Genomic DNA, 12900 nt, shown 5'->3' with positions numbered 1-12900 from the left:
AATACGCTAATAAGGTTAACATCTTATTTATTTTAAATAAATATCATTTAAAAATATTATATTTTATAGATACCTTTTAAAGTTTATAGCAAAATATTTAATTTTGGTTACCTCTTAGCCCTAAGCCACTAAATACGCTAATCGGTTACACTATTTTTTTTCTCTCTCTACTTTGATACATCTCATTCTCTTCCCCATCCCATTAAAGTTTTCGATCTCCTCCTCCTTCCACCGGAATTGTGCAAAGCCCACTTCAGAAATTACTGTATGTGTTTTGATTACAAAAATACCCTCGGCGTCAGCAATGGAAATAGTGCATAATCGGAATCAATCGCAGAGTAAGTCGGTGGCTGCTTCTTCCTCTTCTCTGTCTAGTTCGCTTGTCATTTCTCCTCCGTCGATATCCTCCATTGTAGTAGGAGAATTGTTAGAGTATAGTTGCACTCGCAAACTAGGTGTCGATTGCGAAGGATGCACGGGAAATAGGAGGGCGGGTCCAAGGAGTTGCTCAAGTATATTTGTCTCTGCCAACTTCGGTTTGTTAGTGGAGACAAAGGTGTCTCCAAAAATGGTGAGCCTGGAGATATGGATATTGTAGGATGATTTTATGTTAATATATTTCAATGTATTTTCATGTATTTCATTGTATTCATTTGTCTTTTTTTCATTGTAATTCAATGTATCTCGTTGTATTCCATGTATTTCATTGTATTCACTGTCTTTTTTCTCATTGTATTTTAATGTATCCCGCTGTATTCTATGTATTTCATTGTATTCACTGTCTTGCTATATGCCATGAATGTATTCATAAATTTTTTTAATTAATATAATTTATGTATTCAGATGTATTATATAATTTCTCTGAAGATTGCTATGTTTTTGGGATATTTTTCGGTTGAGAATCTTTTTTATAACTGAAAATACAAAATCTGTGTGTTATAATTGAGTTTGTTGAGTTATATTAGGAGTATATTATGTTAATTGATTCATTTTCCGTTTTAAAACCAGTGTAATCCCCTATTTCATGCCGTGAATACAGTCGAATACAATAATCTGTCCAGCTGTAATCCCATGTTTCACTCCATGAATCTGTCCAGCAGATAAGGAGTTGCACCTACTGAAGTGCGAATAGTAGTGCGATAACCCAGTAAGGCAAAAAGCAACTTTTCATGCCACTTCCTAGAACCTTGAACCATCTTACGAAGTATCTTCTTTATGTTCTTGTTAGCAGCCTCAACAACTCTATTTGCCTTGGGGCGATACGGGGTGGAGTTCCGATGCATGATCTTGAACTGTTGGCATACCTCTTTCATCAAGTGACTGTTTAGATTAGCAGCATTGTTTGTGATGATCACGTTGGGGATTCCGAACCGACAAATGATATTTGAATGAACAAAATCCACCACTGCCTTCTTGGTCACGGACTTGAAAGTTATAGCTTCGACCCACTTAGTAAAGTAATCAATGGCCACCAGAATAAACATGTGCTCGTTTGACGCTGCCGACTCAATTGGTCCAATAACATTCATGCCCCAAGCAACAAAGGGTTAAGGTGCAAACATTGTGTGTAACTCAGATGGGGGAGAATGAATCAAATCACCTTGTACCTGGCATTGATGACACTTGCGAACAAAACTGATACAATCCCATTCCATGGTGAGCCAATAATAGCCTGCTCGAAGTATTTTCTTTGCCAAGACATACCCGTTCATATGCGGCCCGCAAACTCCAGAATGTACTTCGGCCATGGTAGTCGAAGCTTCTTTAGCATCTATGCACCTCAACAGTCCTAAATCCAGAGTCCTCTTGTACAAGATTCCTCCACTCAAGAAAAATCCAATAGCCAGATGTCAAATGGTTCTCTTTTGGTCACTTGTAGCATGTATTGGATATACCCCCGACCTGATGTATTCCTTGATATCATGGAATCAAGGTTCGCCATCGATTTCCTCTTCCACCACATTACAATAAGCATGTTGATAATGAACTTGGATATGCACGGGGTCGACATAAGCCTTGTCCGGATGATGTAACATTGACGCCAGAGTAGCCAAAGCATCAATAATCTCATTATGAATCCTGGGAATATGTCTAAATTCAACCGACCTGAATCTTTGACAAAGATCATGCATGCACTGTCGGTACGGTATGAGCTTCAAATCTCGAGTCTCACATTCTCCTTGAATCTGGTGAACCAACAAATCTGAATCTCCTAGAACAAGTATTTCCTGGACTCCCATGTCAATAGCTAACCTCAAACCCAGAATGCACGCTTCGTACTTAGCCATGTTGTTGGTGCAATAAAATCGAAGTTGGGCTGTTACAGGGTAGTGTTGCCCTGTTTTAGAGATAAGTACAGCCTCTATTCCGACCCCTTTCATGTTAGCAGCTCCATCAAAGAAGAGTTTCCAACCTGGCTTTTTTATCATGGTCAACCTCGTCAACACACATGACCTCTTTAGCAGGAAAATAAGTTTTCAGTGGCTTATATTCATCATCCACCGGATTCTCGGCCAAGTGGTCGGCCAAGGCTTAGGCTTTTATTGCGGTCCGAGTCACATAGATGATGTCAAACTCTGTAAGTAAAATCTGCCACTTTGCAAGTCTTCCTGTGGGCATAGGCTTCTAAAAGATATACTTTAAAGGATCCATGCGAGAAATGAGGTAAATAGTGTAGGAAGATAGATAATGCTTCAACTTTTGCGCCACCCAAGTCAGGGCGCAACATGTCCTCTCAAGCAGAGTGTACTTAACCTCATAAGGAGTGAACTTCTTTCCAAGACTGTCAAATAGAGAATTAAAGGTCTTCCAGGCTCTGGTGGGACCAGCACAGGTGGATTCGATAGGTACATCTTAATCTTATCAAATGCTTCTTGACATTCGTCAGTTCACTTGACCGCAACATTCTTCTTCAACAGCTTAAAGATGGGCTTACAGGTTGTCGTGAGCTGAGCAATGAACCTGCTGATGTAATTTAACCTTCCAAGAAAACTCATCACCTCTGTTTTGTTCTTTGGCGGTGGTAACTCTTGAATGGCTTTGATCTTCGACGGGTCTAACTCAATACCATGTCGACTGATCACGAATCCTAGTAGTTTCCCAGACGGGACACCAAATGCATATTTTGCTGGATTGAGCTTGAGGTTGTATCTGCGGAGCCTTTGGAAAAACTTCCTCAGGTCCTTGACATAGTCAGACTGCTTCTTTGACTTTATGATCATATAATCTATATAAACCTCGATCTCCCTATGTATCATGTCATGAAATATGGTGGTCATCTCCCTCATGTAAGTTGCCCCAGCATTCTTCAAACCAAATGGCATTACCCGATAACAGTATATTTCCCATGGCGTGATGAATGTTGTCTTTTCTGCATCTTCCTCATCCATTAAGATCTGGTGATATCCCGCGTAACAGTCCACAAAAGACCCAATCTCATGCTTGGCACAATTATCGATTAGAATGTGAATGTTTGGCAATGGAAAATCATCCTTTGGGCTTGCTTTATTAAGATCACGGTAATCAACACAGACCCTGATCTTACCATCCTTCTTTGGTATTGGCACAACATTGGCTAACCAAGTGGGATATCGAGTAACTCGAATGACCTTTGCAGTAAGCTGCTTTGTGATTTCTTCTTTGATCTTCACACTCATATCAGTCTTGAACTTTCGCAACTTTTTCTTGACAGGAGGGAATGCTGGATCAGTTGGCAATTTATGAACTACAAGATCAGTGCTCAGGCCTGGCATATCATCATATGACCATGCAAAGACATCTTTGTACTCAAACAATGTTTTGATTATTTCCCCCTTAATTTGTGGTTCTAAATGCACACTTATCTTGGTTTCCCTGACATCATCCTGGTCCCCTAAATTGATTGCTTCGGTCTCACTCAAATTGGGCTTTGGTTTTTCTTCAAATTGTTTTAGCTCTTTACTGATTTCCTCAAATGCTGCTTCTTCATCATATTCTATTTCATCATCATATTCTACTTCTTGGATTGTTATTTCAGAATTAGATTGGCTTTTAAGACTCGACTGAAAACTCTTCATGCATGTCATGTCACTGCAACTAGCATAAAAATAACTGTACAAAAGAAAAAAGAACAAAATAAAATACTATTAAGAATAACAGAAAACGAAAAATTGCACTTCATTGAAAAATAAAAGGATAGAAGGGTTTGAATATCAAAACAAGCAAAAACTAAAAATCTGGATTACAACCCTGGAATAACCCAGATAACAGAAAAGAAAACAAAGCAAACTACCAAAACTCCTTCCTAGTGGGGAGAGGAGTAGCTTCCCAATTGCTAAGATTCACGTTTGGGCCAACGAGCTGCACATTTGCTTTACTAGAGCCTTCACCAACTTCTACCATATTGACTTCTTCGAACAGACTTTGGAACCTCTTGATCAGCTCTTTATCAACATCGACCACAGGTTTTGGGATTGAGGAGGTTGGAGGTTTTTCGATCCCTGGCTTGACAAAAGACTTAGAGATGTGTGGGACGGGCTTGGGGAGCGACCATACCTTCTGTTTCAGATTTTTAACCCTTTTCACGTTCTTCTCTGTGGGCATGAATCCCAAACCAAATGTACCAGGATTCCGACTGGGACGCACTGGATGCACAATACCCTGCAGAGATGATCCCAAACCCTTGCCTAGCATAAAACCATTCTTCAACATTTCATTCGCAACCATGACGGATGCAGAGGATAGCTTAGGACCTGGAATGCATTTTCCTTCAGGAATTTTCTCAACAGATACTATTTCGAAAGTCTGATAGACCCAAGGTCCCTTATCATCTTCAGCATCGATGAACGAAACAATTGTATCATTACAAGCTGACAAGTCCTCGTCACCGTGCACAACTATTTCCTGCCTGTCCCATTCAAACTTCACCATTTGGTGCAGAGAAGATGGGACTGCCTTAGCAGCATGTATCCAGGGCCTGCCTAACAACAGATTGTAGGAGACATCCACATCTAACACTTGGAATTCCATGGTAAACTCAACAGGCCCTATCGACAATTCGAGCATTATATCTCCAACAGAATCTTTACCTCCCCCATCAAAGCCTCGAACACACACACACTGTTCAAGTGGATTCTTTCGGTGCCAATCTTCAGTTTTTGCAGGGTAGACAGGGGACAAATATTCGCACTAGAGCCATTATCAACAAAAACCCTTGAGACAACATAATCTTCACACTTTACCATGAGATAAAGAACTCGGTTGTGTTCTGTACCCTCCATAGGAAGTTCGTCGTCCGAGAAAGTGATCCTATTTGCTTCGAAGATCTTGCCAGCTATTTTTTCCAAGTGGTTCACTGTGATCTTATCAGGAACATGTGCCTCATTCAAAATCTTCATCAAGACCTTGCGATGTTCATCTGAATGTATCAACAAAGATAAAAGAGAAATCTGAGCTGGTGTTTTCCTTAACTTCTCCACAATGGAATAATCCTGCACTTTCATCTTTTTCAGGAACTCCTCAGCCTCTTCCTCGGTGACCGATTTCTTTACTGGCATTTGGCTATCCTTGAATGGCTTGGCTTTCCTTAATTCTTCTGGGGTGAAACATCTCCCAGAACGAGTCAATCCTCCAGTTTCATTAACTTCTTCCTCTATTTCTTTTCCTTTGTATGTCATTATCACTTGTTTATAATTCCACGGAACAGCCTTGGCATCCACCACTGGCAGCTGGGTTACTGGTCTAATGATGATAGGGGTAATAAAAGCCCCCTTCACAACTATGACAGGCTCACTTGGAATCCCTGGTACTACCACTTTTGAACTTTCCGGACTTGCCCCGATATCTTTCGATAGACCTTTCACGACTAACACTGGTGGTTTCGAACTGAATGTGCTTGGCTTTTCTTTCACCCCTTAGACTGTCAAGGGCGTTGCTTTGGTAGAGTTTGGAGCTTTAACCAAATTGCTTTCACTGGCCCGAATCATCATGACGGACTTAGAAGACTTCTTGGGCTCCCCATCCTTATGAACTATTTCAATCATATGGTCTCTGCATGGGCTGGCAAAGGGTTTTGTTGATGTTTGGCGTATCTGGGCTTTGGACTACAATTTGGTTTGTATCAATGAGCTCCTGGATTGCCCGTTTCAAATGCCAACACTTCTCTATGTCATGCCCTGGAGCATCAGAACAATAGGCGCATCTTAGGGAATAATCGAGGTTCTTCGGAGGGGGATTTGGTATCTTTGACTCAATCGGCTTCAAGACATCCAACTGCCTTAACCTTTGAAACAGACTAGCATAGGACTCTCCAAGCGGGGTAAAAGTTTGTTTTCGCTGTTGCCTCTCTCTCCTATACTCTTGCCTTGATCAAAAATTTGAACCAGTGGGGTTTTGATAGGGTTGTTGGGGTGGATAGGTATTTTGTGGAGCTGGGTAGATATTCTGTGGACCTGGAGCACGCCATTGCGGGTAAGGAAGGGGTTGAGCATATGACTGTGTATGGTGAACAAGGTATTGGGATGGCCTAGCTGAGTATTGGGGGTTTTGCGGGGAAAAGTAATGTTGAGGTGGATTATATGGAGCTTGGGCATAGGTTTGAGGTCGGGGTCGAGGATGAGTGTACTGATGAGGTGAACCCCTCTGGCCATGCCATGATCTGGAGACAACCATAGCGACATCTTCCTTCTTCTTCTAGCCTAGAAAACTTCCGGTACCACTCTAGATTGCCTGAGTGGTTGCTTTTATAGCAGAATAGCTCATGATCTTACTCGACTTGAGCCCCTCTTCCACCATTTCTCCCATATTCACCACATCATTGAAAGACTTACCAATGGCTGAGATCAAGTGGCCATAGTAAGTGGGCTCCATGGCTTGAAGAAAGTATTTAACCATCTCGTCCTCTTCCATCAGAAGATTGACTCGTGCAGCTTGTTCCCTCCATCGGAACTCATATTCTCTAAAGCTTTCACTGGGTTTCTTTTCCACTTAGGTCAGAGATAGGCAGTCTGGAACAATGTCTATATTGTACTGAAAGTGTCGGGCAAAGGCCTGAGCCATATCGTCCCAGGTGTACCACCTGCTGGCGTCTTGGAAGGTGTACCATTCTAAAGCTGCCCCACTCAGACTTTGGCTAAAGTACGCCATCAGTAATTCGTCTTTTCCCCCGGCGCCTCTCATTTTACTGCAATAACCTCTCAGATGAGCTACAGGATCCCTATGTCTGTTATACAAGTCAAACTTGGGCATCTTGAACCCGACAGACAATTGGACATCGGGGAACAAACACAAATCCTTATAGGCCACACTCACTTGGTTTCCCAACCCTTGCATATTTCTCAATGAATGCTCCAGACTCTGTACCTTCCTAAACATCTCTTCTTGCTCTGCGTTCTTGGGTTGTTTGTCAGTTTCAACATGAGGCTCATGGGGAGTATAAGAGTAAGGATCTGGGACTTTGAAGGTGGGCTCCTGTGCATAGTAGTGGGCATCTGTAGCGGGGAATGCGGGCTCACTAGAGGATAGGTGGAGGGTAGCTTGTGGAGTGGATACAAAAATAGGAGCAGATGTCGGAGCAGGGTACGAGGTTATTTTGGCTGGCGGAGCATGAACAGTTTGGGCTGAAGTGCCGGGGTAGTTGTGGTAAGGGTAATGCCAGGTGCGTGTTGTGGGGAAAGATCAATAGTATTGGGCATCTGGGATTGAGAGAGTGGTGGAATGGAAGCAGGGTTTTCTGTGTAGTTGGTAGGGAACGAGGGTGGAGGGTGTCCCTTAATCCAGGCTTGATACATTTCTGCCATCTGATGCTTCAACCTTCGGACCTCCTCTTGTAGTTCCGATTCTGACTCAACAATCTCCCTTGGTGGGTCTACAACTCCAGTGTCTGTTTCCTTGCTAGCCATGACTGTTTGATGCTTTGATCGAGTGTTGTATGGATAACTTGCCAGGATGCCAACAAACTAACCACCTTCTTGAAACTGTTAGAGATAATAGAGGACAACAACACAAAACCACCATGTTAGCATTAGAGCATTTATCAAATAATAATATCACATTATGTGCAATACACCTAGCAACGATTAACGAATCTAAAATGGCTTTGAGGGTCGCAGGGTCATATGGCATCATCCCAACTTGCTCATTTCAATCCTTTCTTCTCTTTCTTTTCCAACACCTCTTATCACTCTTTTATTTTTCTTTCTCCTTTTATTTTGAACCAAAAATGATTTGATCGAACCCGATGTAGGTTGCCTACGTATCATGTCCCTCATGAATTAGACCAAGCATAGTTCTGGAAAAGTGACGAAAAATAAACTAAAAACAAAATCTTTTTGGGATTTTTCATTTAGAAACTTTTTGATATTAAAATACAATAAGAAGTGCGATAATGAAAGACCTGACAGACCCAACTACACTACGACAGACTTTGACACTACCTAAAGGACCCAGTACTTCTAGACAAGACACGAAAGTAAAAGACAATATAACACGATCTCAAAACACCTAAATAAAATGAATCCTCAAGCTGCTCTTGAATGCGACGGTCCTGGCTGGGATGATCCTTGGCTGTCCGTCATGCTCAAACTCTGTAACATGCCTCGTAAAGAAACACCGATACTGGGAATAAAGGCCCTGGCGTGTGACCCCGCATCTTGAAGGCCGACCCTAAACAAATACTGGCCGTGCTACTCCACGTTTGTTGCCAATCCCGCTAACTGAGACTTTATCAACTCAAGCTTATCCCAGGGATCTTGGTTCGATGTCTCCTCAACATCATTGGTCTGAATTGCCCGACCCCTAAGTTGTGCTGGCAATGGGGTGCTGACCCCTGGCGGGACGGACTGTAACCAAATCAAGTACTCCTGAGTACACTCGGGCCTGCCAATGTCCTCTACTAATGTATTTTTCTTCATCCTCTTTGCATTGTTCCAGTATTGCACATACTTGATTTCATCAGCCGCCTTTTTGCTAAAATTTATGATGTGCCTCCAAAGATTCAAAGTTGGAGGCTCCTCTTGTCTTCTGCCCACTTGCCGCATTACCCTAACGGGAGTATATAGTCTGACACACTTAAGTCCTATCAGCATCAAGAAAGGCTGCATGAATCACCCTACCAAGATATCATCCAAAGGTAGCCAAAGTTAAGCCCACAAAACATTCCCATTTGTCCTCAAACCAAGGAACTCAATCCAAGCCGTGACGTCTACTGGGTACGTAAACTTAGGAGATTTCATCCTACGTTCGATGCATACCACCCGATCTCTCAAGGCACGGTCGATGGGACAAAGTAAGGAAGCGGTGTGCAAATGCTCCATCATCCATAGCTGTAGTAAAAGGTTACTTCCCTCAAAATATCTGACACCTCCCCTAACCTCACTCAGGGCTCAGTACAACTCTGCTAAGATCATCGGCACAACAGTAACGGTTTTGCGTTGTTTCTCATGGAATAATGCCATTACCACTGACTGCAGACGGGTGCTAATGTGCCTCTCATCTAATGGAAAAACCAATAATCCCAACAAAGCAAGGCTGAAAGCTTCGAGGCGACGTCTTTGCCACTTTGCCTGGTTGCATACTTGATCTAATCGCCTTTAAAAATATTCAAGTTGAGGTAAAATCACGGTAAAATAAAATAAACACACACGAGGCTCGAGGTCGTCCCCACCTAATAAAAAGAAAATGAAAATGAAAGTAAAAATAAAAATAAAAATAAAAATACTACGAATTCTGCTATCGATCTCCAAGTACAAATTCTTCGGGGCATGCCCCGGAATAAAATATATACAAATTCTTCGAGGCATTCCCCGGAAAATTTAACTAAGGGAACGACCTCTCGCCTCGAAACCAATAAAAATCCTAAGGCTTGCCTGTCCAAATGTGGTCGGCCTAAACATGCTCCTAGCGAATAATAATAAAACGAGAATAAGTAGATAAAAGAAAAACTAAAAGAAATTCAACCCGGGGTCATGTTCTTTTAACTCATCATTTTCATGTATTTAGATCAAGCCCAAGTCCTAAATAAGTAAGCAAATTAACACTAATGGGTCAAGCCTTTCTCCCAACCCCCATGGCCCAACAGTATTTTCCAAATAATTCACTCAATTCATCCATACACAAAAGTAATGGAAAACAATTGACATGCACGGAAAGAGAGAAGGATATAATCACTTGATGAAATAAGAATGAAAATGAAAGAAAGTAGCAGACCCAAAATATGATAAGAGCCCTCTATATCTCAACTGACTTATGTCAATTTTGAAGAGCAAGCAAACTGGCAGAAACCTTAGACTATAATCCTCATGAAAATTGGCTTGGCATATAATGACTCTATCAAAACTCAATGACATAGTGAATCTTTCAAAAATAATGATCAAACTACCAAATGACTATGATTGAAACAAACACATTTTTGAACCTAACGTAACTTTATGGAACTCATCATAAGTGCCAATTTTGAAATATTGAACTGGAAATTTCACATTCAAATAAAGCTAGATGCAAGTCAGTTCGAATAGAGGGAGACAAATGAAAGCTTTTCTGAGAAATTGTTTATGAATGCACCAGTTTTTCCGGTTTGATCAACAATCGCAAAATCAAACAATCTCAGCAAATCAGAACTAATGCGAACCAACAGTGCTATACAATGCAGAATGTACACTCGAAACTAGGCAGTTCTGCTGCCTAAACAATGCGAAACATGGCATATTTTTAGCAGCCTAACAGTCTAGACGAGCTTACAAGATCGAAAGCAAGGAGTGAGTTGTTTTTAAACTTAGCCATGCAATCGATCGCTTAATCAACAGAAAGAGCAAAACGTAAAACATTATGTGATTTCGAACGCATAAGGAGCAACAGAATGAGCAAGGAATTAAGCTGTCACTTGAAACACATGAAAACCGGGAGGGATTACAAACTAACGGAAGTGAATGGAACATAGGTCAATAAGCCAAAGACGAACGAATCTAATATGGAGACTTGAATATAATCTAGACGCTTTAATTTTCAGTTACTCATATTCGAACTTATCAAACAGCAAGATATCGCATTGGACAACAAGCACAGATCGACAAATATCTCTTTTCAACATAAATCGCAACTAGAAACCAACTCCAAACACGACCTATACTAGAATATGATCAAATATCTATCACAATGGAGGTTAAATCGTTATAGCTCTTATCGTACTTAAGGATACCAAGAAGTAAAATCATTAGGGGGAGAAATGCACCTGAAAATTGGAATTTCAATTTCTCCAAAGGTTCAGCAGTTACACGAGCAAAATGTAATCACAGCTACAACGGGAACCCGAATCGGATAGGAGCTCGGACGAAACTTCAGCTTGGCGACTAATATCGAACCTCGAACCTTAGCTCAACTCCATTTCGAATAAGAATCTAGAAGAAGAAACTGATTTTTTTTTTTTGTATTTTCTGACTTTGATGTAAAATTGAATTAGAAGAAGCTGATTTCTTTCTTTTACATATGAGAAAAAACCGAAAATCCGAAGAAAAATCTGGAAACCCAATATAAAACCCTAGTACTTTTCTTTTCTTCTTCTTTCTCCAAAAACCCCCCCTTTTCCGTCCAAATAACCCCAATTTATTGGAGTCCTAGAAACTTCTATTCTTCTTCTCCAAGAAAATCCGAAAAATCCTTCAAAATTTCCAAATCCGTTTGTTGAAGCAAGTAAGGGACAAATGGAGGGAGTAGATCGAGCTAGAACTCAATCCTACGCTCACCATTCATCCTCTCTCGCCTCAAACGGATTGTGTGAGCGAAGAGCGTGTGAGAGGGATGGAATCTTCTTGTCAGAGGTCGTTATGGTCTTGATGACGTGGAAGAAGGAAAGGAAAGGAGGGGGGACCATGAGTGAGCAAGGTTTTTTGGTGGTCTTACCATGGTACCATGGCTGAAGCGCGGTTGGGACATGATGAAGGGGGGGCGCCGCCTGGGTGGTGTTACATTAGGGTAGGGTTTAGAAATATTATGTTTTTATATTAAGGTGAGGATAAATCTTGGCCATTGGATGGGAGATAGGTGAAAGGCTAGGATTAAAACAAAAAGGGAGATGGGTCAGACAGGTTATGGGCGGGTCATGGGTTGGATCCGGTCGGGTATTGGGTTGGTTTAGGTTGTCCGATTTTGGGCTTCCTTTTGTATAGAAATGGGGCTTCAAATTTATACTTCTTTAATTTTTAAAGTCCATTAAATAACAAACTCAAACTTTTAAATTAAAACTAAACTAATTCCAATTAATTAAATAAACTACATGATAATATGAAACCATATATTTTTTAATATATCATGTTTTATATAGATTAAAAATAAGAGTGAAAATCATGGTAAAATAAAATATATGACCATAAAAATATTAATAACCTAAACTAAATAGAAATAAAGTAAGACATGAAATTATTTTTATATAAAACATGAAACTATATATATATTTATTATTATTTTTTGTATTTTTCAAGGATTATACTAAAAATAAAAATATAAAAACCATGGCAAACTTAGCATAGTACTACTATAAAAATACTAATGAACTTAAATAAATAAAATAAAAGCAAACATACATGATAAGATAAATTGAAACTTTTTTTTTCTTCTTTCTTTTTTTTCCTTTTTTTTTTATAATTTTATGATTTGAAATTAAAAATAAAATAGGTTAAAATTGCATAATAACTCAAGTAGATATTTTAAAATATAAGAATACTAAAACTAACTTTAAAACTATACGAGTCAAAAATTACATGTCTACGATCATTATTCAAAAGAAAACTGAGTACAGATAGATAAGTGCAATGACAAATAAAGATTGCAAAATAACTCAAAAGACAGAGGCTCAAGCTATATTATACATATATACAAATAGAGAAGAAAAGACGACAAAATTACGAAAGAAAAGAAAGAAGAAGAAGACAT

General features: G+C 40.2%; 1 protein-coding gene across 1 annotated transcript; it reads right to left on the bottom strand.

Annotated features, from left to right (window-relative positions):
* Window positions 1-1928: 1928 nt before the first annotated feature.
* Window positions 1929-7877, bottom strand: LOC138883757 (uncharacterized). The gene is made up of 10 exons (XM_070164467.1): window positions 7631-7877; window positions 7079-7466; window positions 6706-6946; window positions 5475-5747; window positions 5220-5381; window positions 4271-5166; window positions 4070-4089; window positions 3430-3973; window positions 3000-3246; window positions 1929-2456 (listed from the first exon to the last, which is right to left on the bottom strand). Exons 1-10 carry the CDS (start codon window positions 7875-7877, stop codon window positions 1929-1931), a joined length of 3546 nt encoding a protein of 1181 aa, XP_070020568.1.
* Window positions 7878-12900: the final 5023 nt, after the last annotated feature.

Source organism: Nicotiana sylvestris, chromosome 12 (assembly GCF_000393655.2).
Source record: "Nicotiana sylvestris chromosome 12, ASM39365v2, whole genome shotgun sequence".
Lineage (NCBI taxonomy): Eukaryota > Viridiplantae > Streptophyta > Magnoliopsida > Solanales > Solanaceae > Nicotiana > Nicotiana sylvestris.
Note: the sequence above shows the minus strand (reverse complement) of the source record. Positions and strands in the feature narration are given on the sequence as shown.

Coding starts and splice junctions, on each gene's coding strand:
- LOC138883757 (XM_070164467.1), bottom strand. CDS start 7,877: ATGGCTAGCAAGGAAACAGACACTGGAGTTGTAGACCCACCAAGGGAG. Junction 7,467..7,630: donor TTCCCCACAACACGCACCTG/GCATTACCCTTA, acceptor TCCCCGCTACAG/ATGCCCACTACTATGCACAG. Junction 3,247..3,429: donor TGTGCCAAGCATGAGATTGG/GTCTTTTGTGGA, acceptor CATGATACATAG/GGAGATCGAGGTTTATATAG.